General features: G+C 42.2%; 1 protein-coding gene and 1 long non-coding RNA gene across 3 annotated transcripts in view; one reads left to right on the top strand and one right to left on the bottom strand.

The window, feature by feature from the left end:
• The first annotated feature begins 1,998 nt into the window (after positions 1-1,998).
• Positions 1,999-26,338, top strand: LOC138763046 (uncharacterized). Of its 2 annotated transcripts, XR_011357296.1 has the most exons (3): positions 1,999-2,305; positions 3,128-3,168; positions 4,863-5,712. It is a non-coding gene; the product is annotated as an uncharacterized lncRNA (long non-coding RNA). The 2 variants fall into 2 exon arrangements; XR_011357295.1 differs by lacking the exons at positions 3,128-3,168; positions 4,863-5,712 and adding an exon at positions 25,880-26,338.
• The window catches only part of LOC138763045 (protein phosphatase 1M-like), a 69,201-nt gene continuing 45,745 nt past the window's right edge, over positions 3,972-27,427 (bottom strand). The window contains exons 4-10 of the mRNA XM_069936591.1: positions 22,102-22,214; positions 20,067-20,151; positions 17,326-17,444; positions 15,975-16,038; positions 12,901-13,008; positions 6,821-6,969; positions 3,972-5,570 (exon numbers count right to left, since the gene is read on the bottom strand). Coding sequence (XP_069792692.1) covers positions 5,423-5,570; positions 6,821-6,969; positions 12,901-13,008; positions 15,975-16,038; positions 17,326-17,444; positions 20,067-20,151; positions 22,102-22,214 — 786 coding nt within the window. The 3' untranslated portion in view covers positions 3,972-5,422. The remainder of the gene's footprint in view (positions 5,571-6,820; positions 6,970-12,900; positions 13,009-15,974; positions 16,039-17,325; positions 17,445-20,066; positions 20,152-22,101; positions 22,215-27,427) is intronic.

The raw sequence follows: 27,427 nt of genomic DNA, 5'->3' as shown, positions 1-27,427 counted from the left end.
CTAGTCCTCCAGCTGTATAATTCTATTTAGGATGTGGATTTAGCTTACTTTTGGCTGACAGTATAAAATAATTTGGTCGATGTTGCATTTGGATGTTTGCTTTGGTGAAATATTAGAGACCTAGTTTATGTACCTTTCATTCAAATTGCATTGGAGGAATGGAAACATCAGTGTGTGGTCTTTTCACTTTTATAGGTTATGCACTTCAGGAAAAAGGTATGCATTTCTGTGCAGCTGGTTGGTAAATGTGTAATGCGAGACGTTGAAGTTGTGCCACAAACTGTCCCGCATTGTGAGTAAGACCGATATTATTTTGATGCCTGGAGGTTCATACTATGTAATGCCTTAAGTTGGAAAACTGTTTTACTGGTTTTCCTCTCATTCTTGATGCATAGATGAACTTGTCAAGCTTTATTGATCCCACTGCCAAAGCCAATGTTGAGTATATCATTGCAATGTGGCGCATTCCTCGGGAGTTTGTTGATGTTTAGTATGACATCAGAAACCCTGGAAAAATTTCTACAGAGATGTAGTAGAAAGTATGCTGACCGGCTGCATCATGGCCTGGTATGGAAACACCAATACCTCTGAATGTAAATCCCTCCAAAAGGTAGTGGACACTACCCACAGGTAAAGCCTTCCCCACTATTGAGCACATTTACAGGGAACGCTGCCATCGGAGGGCAGCAGCAAGCATCAAAGACCCACACCACTCAGCACATACTCTGTTCTTGCTGCTGCCATCAGGAAAGAGGTATCTTCTGGCTATCTATCCTGTAGGATGATGATGGTTCCTTTCAGTCAGTTTGCGGGGTTTGATATGTGCATCCTGGGGTGGCTGTACAGGTTGATCCTTGATAGGCACTGCTTGCTACATACTTGGCAGGTGAGGCCTGGAGGGATAACAGGGGCAGAAGCTCTGTTGTGGTCCTTCCTGTGCCTTTCCTCTGTTGCCCCTTTGAGCTTTTTCTCAGTAGCGTCCACACTTTTTCTGATGGCGATCTCGAGCCAGATCCTCCCATGTTGATGGGGCAATGTCAGCTTTCTTGAGCTCCTGTGCAGAACATCCTTGTACCGTAGTCCACAAGACTCGCACCACCAGGTTCAGGAACAGCTGCCAGCCCTCCACCATCAGACTCCTCAACGACAAACTCAATCAGGCTCATTTAAGGACTCTTAATACTTCACTTTATTGATTTTTTTTTCTTTTTGTTCTCTCTGCATTGCACAGTCAGTTTGTTTACAATTCTTGCATAGTTTACTTTTTTCACTACCAATTAGTGGTAATTCCGCTGTGCCCACAGGAAAAAGGAATCTGTTGTATGTGATGTCCTGTACATACTCTGACAATAAATCTGAAATCTACCCTGCAATATCTTACTTCTTTTGGTTTCCTCTTGTACTTCCTAATTGTGGCAACTTCATCTGAACTCTCCACACTGATCCTGTGCTTCTGCCTCTATATCAATGGCGGCAGGACTGCCACGTCTAAACTCTTTCATCAGGGTTGACAAACATTATTGTAATCCAGTTTCTTTACAAGATGTATAAATGGAACACCAGATATTGCAGGTACAAGAATAGAAGGAAAAATGCTAACCAAAAAAAGCAGGTTTGAGATTTAAAAACAATGGAAACCACTGTCCACATCATTGTAGCTCAGAAATTTATGCTGCTGGTGCCAGTCTTGCCAATCACCGTCAGGATCTTGTTGAGGTGCACTCCACAGGGCTATTCCTCCTCTTGCCATTGAACTGGTTCTCACTTCAAATTCATTGGGTGTCTAGATTATTTGCCACTTTTTACCCCACGTGATTACTCCATTGATGTATAGTTCACAGCTTTCTGCCAGAAATGTTGGCAGTTTGCGATTATCTGCAGCTTGAGTTCTGTCATTCAAACCTAAATCCGAGTGTACCAAGGGCAGGAGAGCACCGCAGAGCCTAACTGCAACCAGCCTACCAGCTACTAAAATCTCTATTGCCTTTTAGGCTAAATTTGGATGCCTGACACTTTCCCTGCAATCAAATTTCACTTGGATATTTTAGACTCGACTAGTTGTACAAATGTGGTATACATTGTTGTCTTGTCATTCTTGCTGTTAGGATCTGACTTGGAACAATGCTACCATGTTGGCTGCTATCCAATGATAGAATGAGAATTTGCCTATTGGCTCAAGTATAATTAGTTCAAATTTATCATCAGAATGTGTACACGGTCACAGACAACCCTGAGATTCTTTCTCTTGCAGAGGCCAGGCTGAATTACCACAAATTAGAAGTGGAAAACAAACTACTCAAGATATGTATGTATACATGTAAACAGAATCCTTAAATGAGTTTGTTGTTATGGAGTCTGATGGCGGAGGGGTAGTAGCTGTTCCTGAAACTGATGGTGCCAGTTAAGCAACAACAACCGAGTGGGTGGTGTGGACCCTTGATTGCTGCTGCTCTCCGATTGTAGATGTTCTCTGAGGTGGGGAGGGTTTTGCCTGTGATATCCTGGACTGTGTCCACCTTATCAAACTGTGATGCAGCAGGTCAGCACACGTCTATAAATTTGCCAAGGTCATACCAAACCTCCGCTAACTCCTGAGGAAATGGAGGCGCTGACATGCTTTCTTCACGATGCCACACAATCTGTTCCTTGGTTTTGGTGATGTTCATTTCTATTGTCAGTGGTGGGGGGAGGGTTGGTGGTGTGCATGTGAGAGGAAACAAGGTAGTGGGAAACATCAGTCAAGTTTTCAATCTCCTGTATGCTGACTTATCACTCCTTTTTATGCAGCCCATTACCATGGTTTTGTCAGTGAATTTGTGGTGTACCCAGCCACACAGTTCTATTTTGTAATAGAACTGTGCAAATTTGTGGTGTACCCAGCCACAGTTGTAGGTGTAAAGTGAATAGAGCAGGGGGTGCTCTCACACCGATGGAGATTGTGGAGGGGATGTTCTTACCAATCCTATCTGATTGTGGTCTGTAGCTGAGGAAATGCAGGATCTAATTACATAGTGAGGTGTTGAGTCCCAGGTCTTGGACCTTGCTGATCAGCTTTAAGGAGATTGAGTGCCAAACTAGTTGATAAAAGAGCATCCTGGTGAATGCATTTTTTTTTGTTGTTGTCTAGATGTGCCAGGGCTCCAAAGATGTCATCCACCTATTGCCAAGGTAGGCAAATTGGAACAGATCCATGTCGCCACTCAGACAGTGTAGAAGGGATTTGAAAGAGGTATATAAAATTGAGGGGAATAGATGTGAATAGGCTCTTCCCCTTGAGGGTAGGAGAGATTGAAATGAGGGGTCATAAGTTGAGGGTTAGGGGGCAAAACTTTATAAGTAACCCAAGAGGAAGCTTCTTCACCCAGAGAGTGGTGGCTGAGTGGAATGACCTTCCGGAAGAGGTAGTTGGAGGGTTATGGGTAGGGAGCAGGTAGGTGGAGTTTCACTTAAATCGGTGTGGAGTAGAAGGGCCGACTTGGTGTGTTTCTGTACTGTAATGGTTATATGGACATGCTTCAGCCTTTCAAACACTAACAGAAGATAAGTGCCACTGGTCAATAGTCCTTTAGATTGGTTACAGCATTGTTCTTGAGCACCGGTACAATTGAGGCCTATTTGAAACAGGAGGGATGGCTCTGCTGGAGTGCCCACAATGTGTGGGCTATCTGAAGAAATTTTAGTCATCTGGACCTTGAAGCTAGATGCAATTTTACATTCCTAATTCATTTATTTCTGCTGCTTTTTTACACTTTTCCTTCAGTTTTGGAGATCATGCTTGTGCATGTTGAGCATTCTTGCCTTTTACACCAACCTTGCTGGTAATTAGAGATCAAATCCCTGCAATTACTGACTGCTAGGTCGTAGTCTAGCCCAGGCTTTTAAAGTTAATGTTGTTGTGCAAACCAAAAAAAAAAACATCTTTAGGTGCTTCTTGGGAACACAAAATGCAGGAAGATAATAAGAGACATCTCTTCAAATAAATAAATTTTAATTCTGACCTGCTCCTTAAAGCTTAAGAGCCAGCTCTACTGCTAATACAATGACCAACTCAAAAAATAAAATTTAATTGTACAATAAATTACAAAATTCTACATATATTGTGTATTAATGACTATGAATGACATATTGCTACAATAGAAATAATTTTAATTCTGACCTGACTTAAGTAGATTAAATTAGTCTTTCCACTGTTCCTAGCCAGTGAAACATTCTGTATTGGTCACTGGATATTTACCCCAGTCCCGAGTAAAACTGGCATCTCCCTAATAGACTTAGCAGTGATGAATATAAATATTGATAATTACTATCAGATTCTCAATCACCCTAACTTCTGAGATTACAGTGATTTTAAACTGACTAAACCTGATTGATTTTACCTACTAATTATTATTAAAGCTGCAGAAATGGTGAACTCCAATTCAAAAACCAAGTTTCTTGTCATTTTTCTGCCTTGGTTTGAGGTACACTCATTAAAAATGCTTCATTGAATTGTTAAATTACTAAACTTATTAAAAACAATACTTGCCTCTATATTACCACTGGCCCTGTTCAGGCACTGATTCGGGTTCTCAACAAGTTTAGAGAGCTTTTTTCACTTATGAAAACATTCATCTTTACAATAAAATAAAGAATTTTGAGGGTTGAATTGTGGCTTGAAAACATGGTTACCCTTTAATTTCTAACGAAGCTGGGTTACCTGCTGATTTTCTTTAACACATTTGTGTCTTGCACCTGATCCTAACAGCGGTGGACTTGTTCAACAACATATTATCAAATTGTATTTTGTTAACTGTTAAATCTTGATGTTAACAAATAATTCTAATTGGTAATTTAAAAATATCCCTTATTTGACATTTCTGCAGCACTCACAATATTGAAGTTTACAAAAGGATGGATAGGACTCTCATCCCAAACCAAGACGTCTCTGCTTCCAAAAGTGGCTCTATGGAATGTGCAAGTCAATTGTACTTCTGAATGGTAAAGACAGGAAAAAAAAATGTTGGAGGTACTCAGCAGGTCACTCATCGGTAGGAAATAAGTGATTTAAATGCCTGAGTCCAGCATTTTTTGTTGTGCATTTACTACAATAACAGTGTCTGCAGCCTTGTTTTACTGCTGAATGAGTAGCAGTGCACATTACCTTTCAATAGCAAGGCAACTGAGTACACAACATGGGAGGAGTGGGGAGGATTTTTTTTTCATCCCTTTCCAGTAATTCTTGTATCCTGTTAGTTGAAATACAGGTAAACCCCACTTTTTGAATACTCAAATTACAAAAATTTGCTTTTACGAAAATTGCCTCCAATAGTAGTCGATGGGTCTTCGCTTTTTGGTTTATGAACACTTTCAAATGTAGGAATGCTCTACCTTCGTAAAGCGGGCTATACCAACCAAGAATATCTTGTCAATCTCACATCAAAGGTCATGCTGTGCCTCCTAGGTTATGCAGTGGTATCACAAATACTGATATGTCATCAGGTGAGGCAAAGCTGCCATCTTCTAGCATCCAGTCAATATTTTGTGGAATGCCTCTTGCTTTAAGCACAAGATACTGAGCCAACATTGTGAACCTACAGAAAAAATAAAAAAAAAAGTAAGTTTTCTTGCTTTTCTGTACACAATGATAAATTGAATCCCCTTGTCATTTATTTTTCACTTATTAAGAGTACATCTGTACTAGTTGCAGCTCAATAGATTTCACCTGGGATAAGAAACATGGGCCTTTTTGTGGGAATTTTTAAATTTTGACATACATACAGCATAGTAACAGGCCATTTCAGCCTAATTATATCCAATTGACCTACATCCTGGTGCATTTCGAAGGGTGGGAAGAAACCCACACAGACACAGGGAGAAAGTGCTGGATTTGAACCCCAGTCACTAGTGCTCTAATAGCGTTACATTAACCGTGCCGAATTGAACTAAGTGTGTATAGAATCATAGAACACTACCTCACAGAAATGGCCCCCTTTGGCCCTTCTACACTGCCAAAACATTTTTGTTTACTTATTTGCACTAACCATCACCCAGTCATAGCCCTCCACACCAGTGGTTCTCAACCCTTTTATTTCCATTCACATGCCACTTCGAGTAATCCCTATGCCATCGGTGCTCTGTGATTGGTAAGGGATTGCTTAAGGTGAGATGTGAGTGGTTGAGAATCACTGCTCTAGACCCATTTATTACAAAAATATTTTGGCTCATTTCCTTTGGAGTTATGAAACCGAGCACATAACAGGTCAATTAGGGACAGTTAAAACAGTGGTTTTCAACCTTTTTCTTTCCACCCACATCCCTTACTGATCACAGAGCATCGATGGCATAGTGATTAAATGGGATGTGAGTGGAAAGAAAAAGGTTGAGAACCATTGCTCCATTCCTCTCCCATCCTGTCCAAATTCTTAAATATTAAAATTGAGCCCATACTCAGCTGGCAGCACATTCCACTATTCTACCACTCTCTGTGTAAAGAGGTTCCCCCTAAAATTTTCCCCTTTCACTCTTAACCCGTGTCCTCTGGTTTGTATCTCACCTAACCTCAGAGGAAAAAGTCTACATTTACTCTGTCTATCCCCCTCATTCTAATACGTTGCAGGGAATCAAGTTCAACCTTTCCCTATAACTCAGTTCCTGAAATCCGGGCAACATCTTGGTAAATCTTCTCTGCCCTCTTTCAATCTTACTGTATCTTGTACATAGCTTGAACAAACAGGCATGGGGACAATCAATTTTGTCATTTTTGAAAACTTGACTGAATGCAGTTGTGACACATTTGCTTCAGTTCAGTGACTGGCAACAAAAACCACAATTAAATATTTACCTGCGCGGCTCATGTTTCTGATCTTCCAAAAATTTCTCTGCAGCATCTTCTACATCCTTATTGGACATGACATCCCATAATCCATCAGTGGCCATTACAAGAACATCATTCTGTCCAAATTCATGCTGTCCGAGATCAAACACGGTCACCTTTGTTTTTAAAAAAAATCACAAATATAAATAGATATTATAATTTTAAAAAGTAACATAGAAAACTATGTTATGCCAACCTATACCTACCAAAAATTACTAAAACCCTATCCCATAATCCTCTATTTTTCTTTCATCCATGTGCCTAAGAGTCTCTCAAATGCTCCTATTGTTCTACCCTCTACCCTTGGCAATGAAATTCAGGATGTCTCCCCTAAACTTCCCTCCCTTCACATTGTACAGATGCCCTCTAGTGTTTGCTGATCCTGCCCTGGGGAAAAAAGTGCTGGCTGTCTACCTGGTCTATGCCTCTCAATCTTGTAGACCTCTATTAAATCACCTCTCATCCTTCTTCACTGCAAAGAGAGAAGTCCCAGCTCTGTTTGCCTTGGCTCATAAGACTTGTTTTCCAATCCAGGCAACATCATGATAAATATCTGCACCCTCACCATAGCTTCCACATCCTTCCTATGAGATGACCAGAACATGCATATTGCTTTAAGAAGCTAGTTTCTAAAATTTGGATTATGTGCAGAAGCTGTTGGACCAATTCGTCTTTGCAGATGCACTGCCGGATTGAGACCACCCATAAACTGGAGGAACAACACCTCATCTTCCGACTGGGCACCCTCCAACTACATGGCATTAATATTGACTTCTCTGGTTAAATCCCAACACCCCCCCCCCCCCCCCCGCTTCCTTTGTCTCTCCATTCCTGGTCTCCTTTTGACACAGACATGATAAATTTTACCTAGTCCCTTATCACAACCTTTTGTTGGTCTGGATTCCTTCCTCATTGAATTCTGAGACCTTCTGATTTTTCTTTGAAGGGCTCAGGGTAGAAACGTCAGCAATATATCTTTGTCTTCTATAGATGCTGAAAGACCAGCTGAGTTCCTCCAGCAGAGCCTATGTGCCAGCTTCACACTAATGTGAACTGATAAAGCTGGGACCCCATGGCTTCAGTATACTGGTTTGCTCCTGTCCTGTGACTGCATTTCTCCTAAGTGCTCCAGTTTCCCTCTAATATCCCAAAGACAGGTTGGTAGGATAATCAGCTACTGTGAATTGTCATCAGAATCGTTGATTCTGATATTGATGTTGAAGTTGATTGCAATATGGAAAGAATGAAGCAGGATCAGTGGAAATAGGTGCAAGATGGCCCATGTGGACACAAGAGGCAGGAATCAACCTGTGAGTGACCAACATTTCACTGACAAACCCATGTTTTGGATGGCCTGGAAAGATCAACCCACACTCTAAGGACTCAATCTCCATACTAGAAGTGCCATTGAGCAGTACGATAGCTAGGTTATTGAATTACCTTCCCATCACTTGGATAATTGATTTGGAGGCAATGAGCTCAAATCCCAGAGTAACCAGAAAGCTTAAATCCAGGCTTTAATTATTATATGTAATTTGTTTGTCTTTTTTCCTTGATGCCAATACCATTTTCTTAGCTTGTTCTGTCTTAAGCTGCCATGCTAGGATTTTGTGCGTTTTTTCACCTAGTTCATAATATTTCTGTTTTGTCTTCATTATATTCTTCTCCACCTTATATGTTTGTAGTGTTTCATATTTTATTTTTTTATCCGCCAATTCTCTTCTTTTACTTGTATCTTCATTGCTAATTCTTTTTCTATATTTACTATTTCCCTTTCCAACTGCTCTGTTTCCTGATTATAGTCCTTCTTCATCTTGGTTACATAACTTATTATTTGCCCTCTAATGAATGCTTTCATTGCATCCCATAGTATAAACTTATCTTCCACTGATTCCGTATTTATTTCAAAATACATTTTTATTTGTTTTTCAATAAATTCTCTAAAATCCTGCCTTTTAAGTAACATGGCATTTAATCTCCATCTATACATTCTTGGAGGGATGTCTTCTAACTTTACTGTCAATATTAAGGGTGAATGGTCCGATAGTATTCTAGCTTTATATTCTGTTTTTCTTACTCTATCTTGCATACGAGCTAATAACAAAAATAGGTCTATTCTTGAGTATGTTTTATGTCTAGCCGAGTAATATGAATATTCCTTTTCCTTCGGGTGTTGTTTCCTCCATATATCCAAAAGTTGCATTTCTTCCATCGATTTAATTATAAATTTGGTTACTTTGTTCTTTCTGTTAATTTTTTCCCCAGTTTTGTCCATATTTGAATCCAAATTCAGGTTGAAGTCCCCTCCTATTAATATGTTCCCTTGCGTATCTGCTACCTTCAAAAAGATATCTTGCATAAACTTTTGATCTTCTTCGTTAGGTGAATATACATTGAGTAGATTCCAAAACTCCGAATATATCTGACATTTTATCATTACATATCTCCCTGCTGGATCTATTATTTCCTCTTCTATTTTAAATGGCACATTTTTACTAATTAATATAGCTACTCCTCTTGCTTTTGAATCATACGATGCTGCTGTTACGTGTCCTACCCAATCTCTCTTTAATTTCTTGTGCTCCAATTCAGTTAAATGTGTTTCTTGCACAAATGCTATATCAATTTTTTCTTTTTTCAGTAAATTTAGCAGTTTCTTCCTTTTAATTTGGTTATGCATTCCGTTAATATTTAAAGTCATATAGTTCAACGTAGCCATTTTATACTTTGTTTATCTTCCCTTTCCGTTTCTCCATCATTACCTTTCCTTCTTATCCATTTCTGTTTTCTTGTTTTGAACCCTTTATAAGACAACATTCCTAAAACTTCAAACATTTTCCTTATTCTCCTATTTAAAACTTCTTTAGCCCCAATCTCCCCTTCCCCTCCTGAGTTGTCCTTTATCCCTTGTCGGACAACCACATCTCCCCTCTCCATTTGGATTTGCGAATTCACTCGCAAGCGTCAGCTGATTTTGCAGTGACCGCAACTCCTCCCCACCCAGCCCCCCCCAGAAAAGATTTCACTTTTCATATGTAACAAAGGTCACTCTTTTAATTCCCTCCTTATTCCCTCTATTCCATTTCCTTCCCGTTATTAATTCTTGTCTATACTATCTATATTTTCCTCTAAATACGGATACATTCATGTATGCACATTATACATATACACACATATACCTCTTTACCCACATACATATAAATCGTGGTCATTTTTACTCTTATTACATATCTTCATCTCTCTGGTTGTTTTGTAGTTGTTCTGCAAATTTCCTTGCTTCCTCTGGATCCGAGAATAGTTTTTTTTTCCATAAGATCGTTTTCGATGTATTGAACTCCTTTCTCTTCTTCAGGAGTTCAAAACTTATGTGTCTTTTTAGTTCTCAGTCTTTTGTACTCTCGTTACATGTCTTCATCCCTCAGTCTATTTTGTAATTGTTCTGCAAATTTTCGTGCTTCCTCTGGATCTGAGAATAGTCTGTTTTGTTGTCCTGGAATAAATATTTTCAATACCGCTGGATGCCTTAGTATAAATTTATACCCTTTCTTCCATAAAATCGCCTTTGCTGTATTGAACTCCTTTCTCTTCTTCAGGAGTTCAAAACTTATATCTGGATAAATGAAGATTTTTTGCCCTTTGTACTCCAGTGGCTTGTTGCCCTCTCTTACTTTTTCCATTGTCTTCTCCAGTACCTTTTCTCTTGTAGTATATCTTAGGAATTTTACTAAAATAGATCTTGGCCTTTGTTGTGGTTGTGGTTTAAAGGCCAATGCTCTATGTGCCCTTTCTATTTCCATATCTTGCTGTAGTTCTGGACATCCTAGGATCCTGGGGATCCAATCTTTTATAAACTCTCTCATATTCTTGCCTTCTTCATCTTCCTTAAGGCCCACTATCTTTATGTTATTTCTTCTGTTATAATTTTCCATTATATCTATTTTCTGAGCTAACAGTTCTTGTGTCTCTATAACTTTTTTATTAGATTCCTCTAATTTCTTTTTTAAGTCCTCTGCCTCCATTTCTACTGCTGCTTCCCGCTCTTCCATCTTGTCCATTCTCTTTCCCATTTCTGTTAAGGTCATATCTATTTTATTTATTTTCTCTTCTGTATTGTTTATTCTTCTTCTTAAATCATTAAATTCTTGCGCTTGCCATTCTTTAAATGACTCCATGTATTCTTTAATAAGAGAAAGTATATCCTTTATCTTGCCTTTCCCTTCTTCTTCTATTTCACTGTACTCTTCCTCTTCCTCTTCTTCCTCTGGGTTGGCCATCTGTTGTTTCTTTGTTGCCCTTTTCTTCTCTTCTTTCTTGTTTTCGTTGTCTTCTATGTTCTCCTCTTGCTGCAGGTGTTCTGCAGCTGTCATTGCCGGCTGTGGAGATCGACTCCCCAGCTGGTCACCCCTCCCGTCAGTGTGTTTTTTTGCATGCGTGGTTGCGCACTTTTACTCGGCTCAGCGAGCCATTTTTGTAGTCCACTTTCTACCGACCTGAGGGAGCGGGTTTCTCTCCACCGCGGGCCTCTTCGAACAGGTAAGGCCTTCTCCTTCTTCTTCCGTTGTCTTCTCTTCCTCTCTTCTTACCGTTGATTTCGATTTTTCTTTTTTCGTCGCCATCTTCTTTCCACCTTTATATTCACTTTTCTTTAATTTTTATTTTTGTGCCTTTGTGTTTTCCTTTGTTTTTTCCGACTTTTCTGGAGAGGGCTGGAGTTCACTGTCCAGCCACTACTCCATCACGTGACTCCTAATCCAGGCTTTAATTCAGTATAAATGGAGGTTGTATATTTTTCCCCCTTTACAGAGAGTGGTGGGTGCCTGGAATGCATTGTTGGGAGTAGTGGTAGAGAATGGAACAGGGATGTTTAAAAGATGCAAGAGAAATAGAGGATTGTGGGTGTGAGGAAGGGAAGGCTTAAATCAGTGGTTTTCAAACTTACTTTCCACTCTCATACCATTTTAAGTATTCACTGTTCCATGGACGCTCTGTGATTAGTAAGGAATTACAAGGTGGGATGGGAGTGGAAAGAAAAAGTTTGAAAACCACTGTTTTAATTGTACCTAATTGACTCATTATGTATACGGTTCCATAACCGTATGGACCAATTACATTTTTTCTCAAGCAAAATACAGGTAGTCTCAGACTTATGACCGTAATTGGGACTGAAGGATCGACGCGTTAGAATTTTGCTGCGCGTGTGGAGTAATAAAGTTTTAAAGCACACTTTTTAAATCAAATTACTTTTCGTTGTAGTTTTTTGTTGTATTTTACCAACTATAACAGAGATACAGGGCAGGTAAGAGCCAAAATATGTGTACTTTGTTAGTTGGTGTTCTGGGGTTTGTAAGGCTGGGTGTGCTATCTTGATTCCTGTGCGCATGCGTTAAGGGTGTGAATTCAATATTTTCAGGGCATAAAACTACAGCTTGTTCTAGGTTCATTGAATAAATTTGGAGCACCAGGTCAGACCACACCTGCATAAAATACAGTCGGTGTAGCAGTTCATGCCAGCTATTGGGACCAGGGTTCGAATCCCGCGCCGTCTGTCAGGAGTTTGTACATTTTCCTTGGGGGCTCTGGTTTCCTCACACCCTTCAAAATCGAACCGAGGTTGTAGATCATTTGGGCGGCACAGACTATTGGGCCGAAAGGGCCTATTACCATGTCTAAATTTAATTTTATCACCCTTCTTTGGGAAATACGCAGATGTATGATGAAAGGATATCACGTGGAAGTATGAAATACAAATGAAAAAGTAGATGAGGCAGAATCTTCTATAAGTATTTGAATGGCTATAATCTAAAGATCACAATGGAAAGTAGTGGGCCAGATGGGGGTTGTAAAACATGAAATATTCTGCAGACACAGTATTTCAATGTACCACATTAAAGTACAATCTGGTGACGAGTCCACAGTTTTAGTATATCACTCTCCAGCAACACACTTTAAAAAAACAACCAAGCACAGGTTCAGTAAGAGGTTTTCAGTTAAAACTAATACATAATTAGCAATGCAGAGATTGATGCAAGGCAAAACATTCTGCCTACCTCAGGAGTACAAGATAAAAATGGCTTTATGTGGAGATCAGTGTCGTACACCATTAACTGGTGGTCTCCGAATCCACGTGTGACTGCAATAGTCCCCATCACTCGGGTCTGAAATGGACAAAACCGGCAGAATAACTGGGCTGTTGCTAGTGAACACAATCTCTGCAAGGAGCAAAACACAATGCACTGTAGACTTGGAAAGGTTCCAATCCTGAAATGGTGACAAATCTTTTCCTCCCACTGATGCTACCGCAGATTATGTTTTGCTCCAGATCCCAGCATCTGTAGCCTCTCATGTTTGGGATTGGTTCCTGCTTAGTACCTCTCTTATCTGGCGCTCTGTAGTGTAACACCTTTGAATCTGCCACCATTAGTACAAACTCCTTACAGTGTGGGACTCGAACCCCAGTCCAGATCGCTGGCGTTGTAAAGACAATGTGCCAACCGTGCCACTCCACGGTATTATTTCCTGTTTCAAACTTTGTTTTACCTTTGATTATGTTTACATAGGGGGTCAATTTCTATTTTCTGTGGTCCGGCAATGGCCATGTCCCAATGTCGCTAGATTAAAGAGGTACAAACTGTTCTGTCCACACAAGACGAGTTACTGGGGGTAAATACACAGATAAAATCTATATTGGTGCCCTAGCATTTTAAAAAAAATTTTTCACACTATGAACCATATTGACCAAAATACACACAGACATTTCCCTCTTGAATATACACAGTGTCATTTCCGCCCCCCTCCCTTCCCTCCCTCCTTCCCACCCACTAAATGTTCAACATATATGATACATTAAACCCATTAAACAATGTCATCACACAATGAAAATAAACAAGAAAATTGTGTCATCTACTTTTACACACTGGGTCAGTACATTTTGTCTTCTCATTCTGTCATTTTAGGGGGTTGTGCCCCAGCATTTGATGCTGAATCTTTGACAGGGGTCCCCAAACTTTTTAGACCATTGATTCCTTCATGAAACCCCCAAGCATATACAAATATAAATTAATAGACATGCTGTTTCCATATGCAGTAATAAGAGAAACTGTACACCAAATGAAGGGTCGTGTCTCCCAACAACAACCCAAACTTTGTTACATCACCCCAATCGCCAAGTAATAAATCTAAATTAAGCAAGTGATTACAATAACAGTGAAAAAAACCTTTGCTTCTAGCTGGGAAGATCCAAGTCCTCAGCATCGGCTGCAGCTGGTAACTCCATTCTCAATATCAGGTGCGGTGCCATCCGCATCAAAGAGGTCACCTCGGCCTCCACCCCTGGCATTTTACAACCCCTTGGATAGTCCAATTGACCTCCAGGGGTCGATATCGACCACTTCGAAAACCCTGAATCTATGATGATGAGTTTATTATTGTACCCACAAGTAGATTTAAGATTCCTTTATTGTCATGTAATCTGCCATGAGACAGAAATTGCTAGGCACCTCTTACATACAGAGAAAGAGAGTTACCGTGTGTCCGTGGATTCACTTCCAGCACTCTTGCACCCACAGAGTCCAGACCAAACCGTTAGCAACCTGAGCTTCAGATCCAAACCTCAGACAAGATCAGGAACCCTTCAGCACCCTCTCACATCCTGGTTCCAATACCTGATACTCCTTCAGCCAGTCTCCAACTCGCCTGGTGTGAGTCCCTGCGTAGGTTCCTTGCCTTGAGTCACCAAGAGCCTGTCGCCTACATTTTTTTCAGCTGCAGAACCCCTCACTGATCTGCTGCCATGAGTCATTTCCTCTGCTTTTCCTTCTCAAATGGTGGGGGGGGGGGGGGAGAATGGTCTCCCCATTTTCTGGTGCCCTATGCCAGATCTCCACTTCCCCAGAGTCTGCCACCCCTCATGGCTGCTGCCGCACCAAGGCGCCGCCATCTTAGGCCCAGACCCCGTGGTTCACAGTATTTTAAATTAAGCCCCTGTCAGCTCCTTTAACAGGCTGTTTAAAGCTTGCATGAAGCCATTAGGAGTTAGACTGGGCAGTAGGACCCTGCGAAAGAGCATCGTGTCTCCTCTCCTCACTCTTCATGGGTCGGTAGTAGCTCAGTCAGCGCCCCCATTTTTTGTATACATGCCCGAACTTCTTGCTTTCTGTAGTTAAACTGGTGCTTTCATGAAAAACTACAAAAAAATATATTAAAGTACCCATGTATGGAAAGAGATAATATTGGAGGGGTATAGGTGTAATGGAGAAGTAAAGCAAGAAAATACATTGGGTGCCATGGACAAGCTTGGTCTGTTGGCAATGAAGTAATGCAGACATATTTTTGCGGCCCAGGAGTAGTTTGTGGTTAGGGTTTGATAGGTGTTGGCAAAATCCTAGGGGTTCTGGATTATGGGTTCTTGAGCGAACAACAAAAATCTGGAGGAAATCAACAGATCAGGTCACTTCATGGAGACTGAAGTGAAAAGGGGGTGATACGTCATATACTAAGCTGGAAAGGGGCCAAGAGGGAGGCCCTTACATGGCTCAGCATTTCTATCCCATCTATGCCCACCAATGGCTTCTTGGCTGTGCTCCTTCCACTTGCTCAAATCTTGATCAAGGACTCAGGCTTGAGATGTTGGTTATACATCCTTGCCTCCTGTGGGACTGGCTGAATTTCTGCAGTATTTCTATGTATTAACTACAATCACAGTATCTGCAAACTTGGTTTCACTCCATAAGATATAGGAAAGGAGGTGGGGAAATTTAAAAAAAAATTAATTCAGAGATACAGCGCAGTAAGAGACCCTTCCAGACCACAAAGCTTTTTTTAAGTACATTTAGACATAGCACGATAACAAGTCCTTTTGGCCCACCTCCTGTACTTTTCAAATGGTGGGGGTAAAACCCCCGCAGACATGGAGAGAATATACAAACTCTACAGACAGCGCGAGATTCGAACCCCAGTCCCGATCGCTGGTGCTAACTGTGCCACCACAGAGGTTGATGGGAATGTTCCGAGAGTCACCACGTGGTGACTCAGGGTGGGTGGATCAGCTGTATAATCAGAAAATATGAGGAAAATTAGATGCTGAAATTATCACTGGAACAGTCACAGAGAATCAGGGTTGTACCTGTCTGCCTTCTCCATGTATTAGAGGGTATTTGAGATCATCTTCTTCTGCAGTTTTATAACTCCTGGAAAAGATGGAAGATGTCTGAGTTCAATAAGCTCAAGCCAGCTGGTTCATAATATTTCAGACACCAAAAAATTGTTCAGTTTTGGTAATGCAAGACTGTAAAATCCCCGTTATTCGGAATTCAAGCAACCAGTTAAAAAAAAGGAAAATAAATAGATAAAAGATACAAACGTTTAAAATTGACATCCCCCCTATTGTCAATTCACGTAATCAACCGGAAAATTCACTTATCTGGCATTTACCAATCCCCATAGGGGCAGTAACTAAATGACACAGGTTTTGGTGTACCACAGGGTATAATTTCAACATTTAGAGAGGTGTATGGACAAGAAGGGTTTAGAAGGGTCAGGGCTGAACACAGTCAAATGGGACTACCTTGATCAGCAAGATCAAATTGGGCTGAAGAGCCTGTTTCAGTGCTGTAAAACTCGATTGCGTCGGTGGGGTAGGGAAGTGTGATGAATCTGTGTCATGCTGTCAGTCTCTCGCTGTGTTTAGTCTGCTTTCCTGACATTGGACGTGTATTATCTCTACCACTCGAGACACTCCCCTTGGGTATATCTGTGTATGCGCACATTATCATTCATTATTGTATTACAAAGTTTCTACTAATAAAAGCCATGATTTCTGGTTAACTAAACAACCTTTGGTTTCTTCATTTACTGGCACTTCAGGAAGAGTGATTGGAATGGTCTGCCAGATCAGCGCACGAGATAGAACAGAGGAGGTCACACAGAGAATGCCAAAAGTCAGGAGGAGCTAAACATGAACGATGGCAAGGACTAAATGGGCCAAATCTGCTGGTCAGTCATATCAATCATTATGGTTGATGCAGCATCCAAACATTGAATGAAGTCATCTCTATTGCCACTTAATGGAACAGAACAACATTCATTCTGGATCAACTGAGTAGAAATAGAGAAAAGCTTTCAATACCCAAAAATATACGAGCTAAGGGTAGGAGCACGGCTGGTGCCAAGGTGGTACCGCCACCCACAGCACTAGTGTAACGTGTGTTTGTCTGTTACGTCGGAGGGAGGGGTAAGTGTGAAGGTAGTGCATGGAGCAGGTTCATGGTAGGTATGTGAGTTTTTGAATGTCAGTTTGTGCACCCCACCGCAGTTACCCTAATGTCCTCTGATTAGACTTATTCTGACACCAACTCTGGGTGGGAATGATCGACAGAGCTAGTCTGTGCGGATTACATGACAAAAAGGATTCAGAACAGTGGACACCCATGCGTGACTTTCTGTGATAGATACATTGCAGTGCATTCTGTACTCACCAGCCAGACATGAAGTAATCCCTGTACAATATCTTCTTTCCAATGTCATTCCTTTTCACTCTGCGAGGGAACTCGAACCTTGTAAACTCTTCACCGAGTAGCTCAGGCTTCAGAAATGCCTGTAAGGTATGGTAACTTATCAAAGAACTACCAGAGTCCACGATTTGGTTTTCATTGACAGACAGAGTCCCAGCTTGATCGGTCTCAATTCTGAGAACCCTCCTGATCCCCTAACCAGCCAAAACTCTCACCACCTCTCTTCCCATGACACTCCTTTAAACCTAATACCTCCTCTCGTGGCTCAACACCTGAAGTTCCTGGCTTTATTTTTCCTACTTTCAATCCCACGAACACAAGTTGTCACTATTCATTAATTTTTATAGAAACAAGAGTTAGCGTGTGATCAGCTAACAAGCTGACAAGTTTTAACCTTGCCTTAAAACATCTGGAGATAGCCAGAGCAAAAAAAAATTCAGCGTGAGGAACTCAGTGGGTCAGCTAGCAGCCATAGAGGGAAATGGACAGCTGGTGTTTCAGGTCAAGACATTGCTTTGGGAGTGAGAAGGAAGACATAGCAGTTAGTGCAACACTGTTGCAGCGCCAGCAATCGGGACTGGGGTTCGAATCCCGCACTGTCTGTAAGGAGTTTGTACGTTTTCCCAGCGCCTGTGTGGGTTTTCCCCGGGGGGGGGGGGGGGGAGAGGTGTGTGTGGTTTCCTCTCACTGTTTGAAACGAACTGAGGGTGTAGATCAATTAGGTGTAATTGGGTGGCACAGGGTTATGGGCCGAAAGGCCCTATAACTGTGCTGTATGCCTTTGAAAAAAAACATGCAGCATTAAAGAGTGGGGTGGGGAGGTGATAGGTGGACTGAGGAATGAATGAAGAACGGAAGGAGCCGGCTAGGGGAGCTGACAGGGTCAAGTTCAGAAGGGTGATGAATGTGGTCAAAGAGCAGGAGAGCTGTCGGGGCAATGGCGAGAGAGGGTCCCACAGAACTACTGGAGAGGAAGCAAACTTCAAAGCATGTTTACTTTGAAGGGATTTTGCAGGAGAGCTGTCAAAAGGGAGACATAAGAGACTGCAGATGCTGGACTCCTGGGCAAAGAACAAACTCCCGGGGCAACCAGAGATGGCAGGAGGCGAAGCTGAATAGAGAGTATTCTTCCACAAGGGGGCAGCAGCCTCCCAGGACTGCCTCGATGGGCACCTTGTAAAAGATGTTGGCGAGACCTCGTTTGGAGAACGATGCAATGCACAAGATTGCTGGAGAATTGCAGCAAAACTTTGACAAAGGGCTCCATTTGGTTACCCTTTACTTTCTATAGATGCTGTGCGACCTGCAAAGTTTCTCCAGCACTCAGTGTCTTACAATCCCATCGTCTGCACTTTCCTATTTAACTCACTTTGGAGTATCGTGTGCAGTTTTGGTCACCGTTTCACAGGAAAGATGTGGTCAAGTTGCAGAGAAAATTGATGTTGCCAGGACTCAGGGGTTCTGAGCTTTAGGGAGAGAATGAGCAGACAGGGGGTTTATTCCTTGGAGCATAGGAAGATGAGGGGTGATCTCATAGCAATCATGAGAGGAATAGATTGGGTGACCACAAAGAATCCCTCCCCCCACCCCCCCCACCCCAGAAGGCACAGATTTAGGGTGGTGGGGGGGGGGGGGAGAGAAGATTTAACAGGAACTTGAGGGAAAAGGTTTTTACACAGAGAGTGGTGGATCTATGGAAAGGACAAGTGGAGAAGGTGGTTGAGGCAGGTACTATTGCAATGTTTAAGATAAAAGAGGTCAGATTTAGAGCAATACGAGGCAAACACAGGCACGTGGGACTAGTGTGGGTGGACCATTTTGCTCGCTATGGGAAAGTTGGGCTGAAAGGTCTTTTTCCATGCTGTATGACTCTATAACAGGAGTTTGGCAACCTACGGCTCGCAATCCAAATTTATCCGGCCCACCACCCAATGCAAAAATCTTTCCCTGCATCGCCTCCAATCAGTGTGCACGCGCGCTGCAGCCAAGCAATGGGGCTCCTACTGTTTGGCAGAGGGACGAACAGTAGAATGGACGGGCGGGTGGCCGCCATGGCTTCAGCGGGCAGCAACACGGGCTGTCCGAGCCCGGTTCCGGCGGGGCTGGAGAAAATCACCTCAGAAAACCACGGCAAGCTTGACGCGTACACCATGCCAGGGATTTTGCACTTCATTCAGCACAAGCGGGGCGCATCTCGAGATGGAGAAAAGATGGGAAAAGCCGAGCTCCAAGAAGCAGAGCGCGGGGTGGGGGGGGGGAGGGAGGTCATTGAAAGGAAACTCCCTGGTACACCCTGGCTTAATCCATACCTCACAAGGGATCGATTGCTGAGGTAAAGCAGGTTTAAAAACATATTTTATGCAGAAGAAATGCCTCCTATTGGTGCGGAGGGTCGGCGATGCACTGCTATCTTGAATTTACAGACAGTGACCCTTGGTTATGTCACTAGCCAAGAGAATCCAAGCAAGGAATAACTGAAATTACTTTTAAAAAAAAAATCACATCACTGCGGCCTGCCATTCAACCACTGACCACCATCCAGCCCACGCATGGTAAAAGGTTGCCTGCCCCTGATCTCTAACATCCACTGCCCTCCCAATGCCCAACTCCAAACTTCTCAGCTTTCACAGTATCCTGAATGATTAGGTTTCAATTGTTACCAAATCCTCAAGTCAGTTGGATTTAAAGTAGATGTTGCATTTTACCAGATGTTGAATCCTTTGTCTCTCAGTGAAAGCGGTGAACTCGTTGGATAGAGGCAGGATCTTGTTCTTCTGCACCACTATTGCCCTTAAAGAAAGAAATAATTAGCACTGTCCAGACAGTGTCTTGTCCAGAACTGCATGCAAGCAACAACCAGTCTTTAACGTGTTAGTAATTACAATGTGAGTGAGAGTCCTTAAATGAGTCCCTGATTGAGCTTGTTGTTGAGGAGTCTGATGGTGGAGGGTAGCAGCTGTTCCTGAACCTGGGGGTGCGAGTCTTGTGGCACCTAGACCCCTTTCCTGATGGCAGCAGCGAGAACAGAGCGTGTGCTGGGTGGTGTGGATCCTTGACGATCGCTGCTGCTCTCGCTCAGCAGTGTTCCCTGAGGATGTTCTCGATGGTGGGGAGGGTTTTGCCTGTGATGTCCTGGGCTGTGTCCACTACCTTTTGCAAGGCTTTCCACCCAGAGGTTTTGGTGTTCCCATACCAGTCCATGAAGCAGCACACTTAGCATCTGTAGAAATTTGCCAGGGTTTCCGATGTCATTCTAAACCTCCGCCAATTCCTGAGGAAGTCGAGGCACTGTTGTGTTTTCTTCACAATGACAGTATGTTGGGTCCAGGAAAGGTTCTCTGAGCTAGTGACCCAGGAATTTAAATTTGCTCAACCTCTGGTTCTCCCTTTCTAGAGTCCACAAGGCCAGCAGGCCATCAGATGGACTTTCATTCCAAAGCCAACACCACATGCTGTCAGCATCTCAGAGTTCCATCAATGGAGTTCTGGTACAGAATTCACCCTTCCCACTCTCCCATTGCTTCCCTCATAGAATTGGACATTCATTTGTTTCAAAATGGCATTGCTGGGAAGGCCAAAATTCAGTGGCCCCGATTACAGTTGAGGTGCATTCCTGAATTATTACAGTCCTCGAGGGTGACTCTGGCAGACATTTGGCTGGAAGTACCAGGATTTGGACCTAGTAGTGAAATAATGAAGAACTGTGGAAAGAATAAGATTTATTCCTCTTTGCTGCTTGTAGGTTTTAACAGTGACTTGAGTGATTGGAAAGCACTTTAGATGGATGCTCTGTGATAAAAGTCACCATATAAATGCAAAAGTCTTTCTTTCTCATATACCTGCACTTACTTGTTTTATTCTTAAATTTTCACGGGTGCATACAAAAGCAAAAATCTTCCAGGAAGTCAGCTGAGTTTTAATGCACTTTCTCTTGGATAAAAGAGGAGGGAAACAGGATTTTTTAAAAATAAATTCCATTGTTTACTGCTGAAAAAGTATACACCTGGAAAGAGGAAGAAACTGCCAAAAAAAAAAGCCATCTGATATTTGGAACATGTCCCATCCAGGAGGGTAGAGACTGAGACCTCTCTCAGTGTCTGTAAAAGGTATCTGGAAGCAACTTGGGCAAAAGGAGATAGGGTCACTTCTTGGCTGCAGAATGGTGCCCAGTACAAAAAAAGGTCTCTATTTCTGAGTAGAGGGTAGAGTAAAACCCTTAGTATCCGGCACCTATGCAGATGGGTAGATGCCAGTTAAGTGAGTTTTCCAGTTGTGTGGATTGGCGAACTTAACGGCGAAGCACATCAATTTTAAACTTCTGTATTTTTTTAAAAACCTATTTATTTTTTGCCAGTTGCTTGAATTCTGGACAACAGGGGTTTTACTGTACAGGTGCACCTCTACCTTGGATGGGGTTCTGTTCCGATAACTCCTTCGTAAGTGGAAAAAGAATACAGCACCTGTTGAACATCATAGCCGAGCCTTCCTTAAATGTGCTCAGACCACTTACCATAGCATACAGCTAGGCAAATTTATCTAAATCAAAGCCTATTTTACAATTAAATGTTGAATACTTTTTTTATTCCACACTGCAAAAAAAAACTATTTTTAATCATGAAAATAAGGCAACAGAATACCATCGTAACTTCAAAGAATTGTTAAGTCGAGCTATTGTGAGTAGAGGAGCACCTGGAAACAGAGCTAATAATGCAGTGAAGATCGGTTCATTCACACACTAACCTGCTATCCCCAGCACTGGCCACATAGAACTTCCCTTGCAAATGAAGAACTACAAGGGCGGTGCACCCTCCCATTTGGTTATGCAGTGCCTGGTACTGGGCAATCAATTCATCCTGTGGGGAGAGAAAAAAAGGATACAAAAGTTTTTTTTTCCCCCAATACTCAGTTCCACCGGCACCACACCACCCGCCCCCACACCGCCCCCCCCCCACCCCCGGTTATTTGTGGATGCCACGTTTAGCATTGTGAGAGAAGGACATAGTTGTAGAGATTTCCTGATGATGGCTTCCAGTCTGAAATGTCAGCTGCTTACTGCTTCCCTTGGACCTCCTCCAGCATATTTCTGCATTGCTCCAAATTTAACATTATTGGTTTCTTCCTTCCACGGGACCAGATGCTAAATCACGGGTTTGTTCAGAAGTTTGTTTGCTTTTTTTGGTTGACTCCCGAATCAACTGGCCAATTAGCTCACTGCCATTTGACAGACCGTGCTGTACGCCAGTCATTCTCAACAGGGGGCCTACAGAACATTCAAATAAAAACCTTGTTTTCATCACACCTCATGAAATACAATTTTTTTTTTACTGATGTAGGAGAGAAGTGCGGAAGAAACTTGACTTTAAGGACATCAAGGGATAATGGGAAAAGGCTGGAAATTGGAACTAGTGTAGAGTAGCTTAGTGTAGATTTACAGAACAGACTTGATGGGCCTAGTGGCCTGCTTCAGTTTCTTTGTCTTGTGATCTTGTTTCACAGGGCCGAGGGCCCATAAACTTTGAGCAAAGTCCTAGGGTGGGCCATAAATGAATAAAGGTCGAGAGTGGCTGCTATTCACAAACTGGGTTGCCATGTTTCTCCACAAAGTAGCCAAGTTCATACTTTGAGAGTGTGTAATTGACTAGCATCTGCCCTCTGTGTGGGATAGATGCCATTAATGGAAAGTTTATCAAATCCTTTGAATCACGGTCATCAATCTCGGGGGCCCGGCCCCTCTCCCCACCCCTCCCCAGTTACCATGGAAATCCCCTCCCCTCACCTAAAAAAAAACATTTGAATCATATTTGGACATCATATTTGGCACAGACGTGTGACTGGATGCCAATCCCTATGCACCATTAACCTTGGGATTTCATTCTTTGATACAAAAATCTGATGAAAATCTTTTCAGACATGTGGCTGCAGTTCGCAGATCTATAATCATATGCACCAGACTCCAGTTATTTCTCAATTACACTCTTCCAAAATTACTGTACCTGTAACTGTGCTGTATGTCTAAATTAAAAATTACATTAAATGAATACACAGGTGCTCATAAAAGCCAGCTGCCAAATAAATTTTTAACTTTCGACATATAGCTTCTGGCCCACAAGCCCGTGCCACCCAAATACACCCATGAACCTACAAAGATGATAAGGTCAGCTTCTTCTCCGCTGCCATCTGATTCCTGAATAATCAATGAACCAAAGACACTGCCTCACTTTTCACGCACTATTGTTATTTTTTTCATATATAATGTAAGATGGTTATAATATTAATGTTTTTGGAGAAAAGCGGAGCATGCGGAGGAAACCCACAGTGCCAGGTTCGAATCCGTGTCACTGGCGCTGCAATAGTGTTGTGCTAACTGCTACAGTAACTGTGCCACCCCAAGGTTCCTGAGGAGCTGCACAGTTGATCTAATTGGGTCCACGATTGGCAATGCTGGTTTCATCCACATTGCTGTCCTACTCTGAACGACGAGCTTTACTTCCTATACATGCTGCGTGACCCACTGAGTCTCCCCTGCACTTTTGTGCATTGCCCTTGGCCCCAGCATCTGCAGATTTTCCTGTTTAACTCTGCAAACCCAGACAGGCTTTTCTGTTAGACGTTTCTTCCTTCTGTATTTACAAGTCCCCAAAATTCCTTCCCTCTTGTTGGAACTGCCACACCGATTTTGCACACTGCAAACTTCTACAAACAGCAAGGACCTTTAATCAGGCAACAATAAATATTGGTCAGAAAGCAGAGGACTTGCCCCTTATTCTACTCTGAAAACACAGCCATTTCAACTTATGCATCCAACAAAGAGGGAAGTGGAACTTCAACGGAAAATCTAATTCAGATGATGATATCACTAACAGTCCAGAATCCATTAGGGCATCTATCTCATGCATCAACTTGTTCAAGCAATAATCATTTTCAGGGCCTGGCCATGATTGGAAGGGACAGAATTTATTGTACATCTCCAAATGCCTTGGAATGAAGTGGTTTGGCAAGCAATTTCAGAGGGTGTGTAGGGGTTAATCATGGTGATGGGTCTAGTTGTGGGGTCAAGTGGCTCTGCAAGCCACAAATCTCTGAGCATGAGACCAAGACATTAAAAATCAAGCTTCTCATTGAACCATGCAGACATCAATAATGCAATACACAAACGTGCTGGAGAAACTTAGCAGGTCACGCATCATCCATGGGAAGTAATGGGTAACCAATGTTTCAGGCCTGAGCTCTTCGACAAGACAAGCAAAAAAAAAAACTGGCGGGAGAGGAGGGTGGAAGGAGCAGAGCTAACAGGTAAGAAGAGGTCACAGATGGATACAGGAGAGAGGAAAGAGGAAGGACGGAAGGCTATAAAGTGAAGCTTTCTGATGAGAAGGAAAGAGATAGGAGGAAAGGAGACAGAGGGAAAGAGAGAATAGGGAGGGGAGATGAACAGAATTTGGAGAAGTTGATGTTAATGCTGTCTCGTTGGAGAGTGTCGAGACCGAATAGAAGGAGTTCCAAAGGAAGTGTAGGGTCTCTGGCCTGGAGTAATTCGGGCTGGGAACCCGCATCGAAGGTGTCTGGAGGAGGACATCGATAATATCTTGGTCGCATCCTCAGAGAGTTGTTGGTTCAAGAATCACTTGAACCCACAACGAGACACATCACTGCGGTTAGGGCAGCAGAATTATGCGCCACACTATTACAGCGCCAGTGACCTGGGCTCAAATCCGATGTTGTCACTTAGTAGTTTGTACATTCGCTCCATGTCTGCGTGGGTTTCCTCCTACCCTTTAAAAACATTTGGGGATTGAAGGATAATTGGCGTGTTTGGGAGCATGAGCTCAGAAGGACCTTTTACAGTGTGGTATGTCCAAATTTAAATATGAAACACAATAGCTGTAGAATCTTGAACAAATGAAGAACTAGTGGAGGAACTCAGCATGTCAGGCAGCATCTATGGGTAAAAATGATCAGTTAATATTTCGGGTGTTTATTTAAGTTAAAATAAGAGTGAGAGAATGGGAGGACTGGCAGCGCAATGTTCCGTGGTTCAGACATGATAGAGGGGGAAGGATGAAAGGTGGGGGAGGGGGAGTTTATGAAGGCTATATGGGTGTGACCACACTGATAGGGTTATATTATAGACTGCCCAATAGTCAGAGAAATCTGTAGAGAGATAGCAGACCAAGGTAAGAAACAGAAAGTTGTGATAGGAGATTTTAAGTTTTCACATATTGACTCAAACTCCCATACTGTAAAAGGGCTGGATGGCTTGGAATTTGTTAAATGTGTTCAGGTAAGTTTTCTAAATCAATATGTAGAGGTACCAACGAGAGAGGATCCAATACTTGATCTCCTATTAGGGAACAAGATAAGTCAGGTGTCAGGAGTATGTGTAAGGGAACATTTTGGGTCTAGTGACCACAATGTCATTAGCTGATTCATTCACAAAGAAGGTTCGTCAATGGCTATACTTTGTGAAGTGTTTGAGGAGATTTGGTACGTCACAGAAGACTCTTGTAAACTTCCACAGGTGTAGCATGGAGAGCATTCTGGCTGGTTGCATCACTGCCTGGTATGGAGGTGCCAACTCTCAGGACAAGAATAAACTCCAGAGGGTTAACTCAGCCTGTGACATCAAAGGCACCAGACTTCACTCCATCAAGAACATCTACATGAGGTGGTGTCTTAAAAAAGCATCCTCTATCCTCAAAGACCCCCCACCACCCCGGCCATGCCCTCTTCACTCTGCTACAATCGGGGAAAAGATACAGGAGCCTAAAGATGACAAGGTCAGCTTCTTCCCCGCTGCCATCCGATTCCTGAATAATCAATGAACCAAAGACACGGCCTCACTTTTCACGCACTATTGTTATTTTTTTCATATATAATGTAAGATGGTTATAATATTAATGTTTGCTCTATGATGCTGTTACAAAACTCCGAATTTCATGACTTGTTCATGACAATAAATCCTGATTCTGATTTTCAAGTTAATTATGGAGAAGTATAGGTCTGGCCCCCAATTTGAGATTCTAAATTAGAGAAGGGCCAATTTTGTGGAAATGAGAAAAGATCTAGGAAGAGTGGATTGGGATAAATTGTTTTCTGGCACTGGTGTGTTAAGTAAGTGGAAGGGCTTCAAAGGGGAAATTTTGAGACGGCAGAGTTTGCAAGTTCCTGTTAGGATTAAAGGCAAAGTTAACAGCATAGGGAACCCTGGTTTTCAAGGGATATTAGCGATCTGGTAAAGAGGAAGAGAGAGGTTTATACCAGGAATAGGCAACAAGGAGCAAATGAGGTACTAGAAGAGCACAGAAAATGTAAGAAAATACTTAAGGAAACCAGGAAGACACGAGGTTGCTTTGGCAGATAATGTGAAGGTAAACCTGAAGGGTTTGTACAAGTATGTTAAGTGTAAAAGGATAGTAAGAAACAAAATTGGTCCCCTAGAGGATCAGAATCATCGTCTGTGTGAAGCCTCATGAGTTGGGAGAAGATCTTAAATAGTTTTTTTGCATCAGTATTTACTGAGGAAACTGGCATAAGGAAGGAAGGGAAACAAACAGGAGTGTAGGGATTACAGAGGAGGAGATGCTTGCTGCCTTACCGTGAATAAAGATAGATAAATCCTCTGGGCCTGACATGATAAGGTCTGAGGGAGGCTAATGTAGAAATTGCAGGGGCTCTGGCAGAAATATTTAAAACGTCCTTAGCCATGAGTCTGGTGCTAGAGGATTGGAGGGTAGCTCATATGATTCAGTTCTTTAAAAAAGGCTCCAAAAGTAAACCAGGAAATTACAGGCCAGAGAGCCTGACGTCAGTAGTGGATAGATTATTGGAGGGTGTTCTCAGAGATCAGGACAACCAAGGGCTGATTAAGGATAGTCAACATGGCTTTGTGCGTGGTAGGTCGTGTTTAACTAATCTTATAGAGTTTTTTGAGGTTACCAAGAAAATAGATGAAGGAAAGGCTGTGGATGGTGTCTACATGGACATTAGTAAGGCCTTTGACAAGGTCCCACATAGGAGGTTAGTTCAGAAGATTCTGACATTAAGTATCCATGGAGAGGTTGTAAAC

This window comes from Narcine bancroftii, chromosome 5 (assembly GCF_036971445.1).
Source record: "Narcine bancroftii isolate sNarBan1 chromosome 5, sNarBan1.hap1, whole genome shotgun sequence".
Lineage (NCBI taxonomy): Eukaryota > Metazoa > Chordata > Chondrichthyes > Torpediniformes > Narcinidae > Narcine > Narcine bancroftii.
Note: the sequence above shows the minus strand (reverse complement) of the source record. Positions and strands in the feature narration are given on the sequence as shown.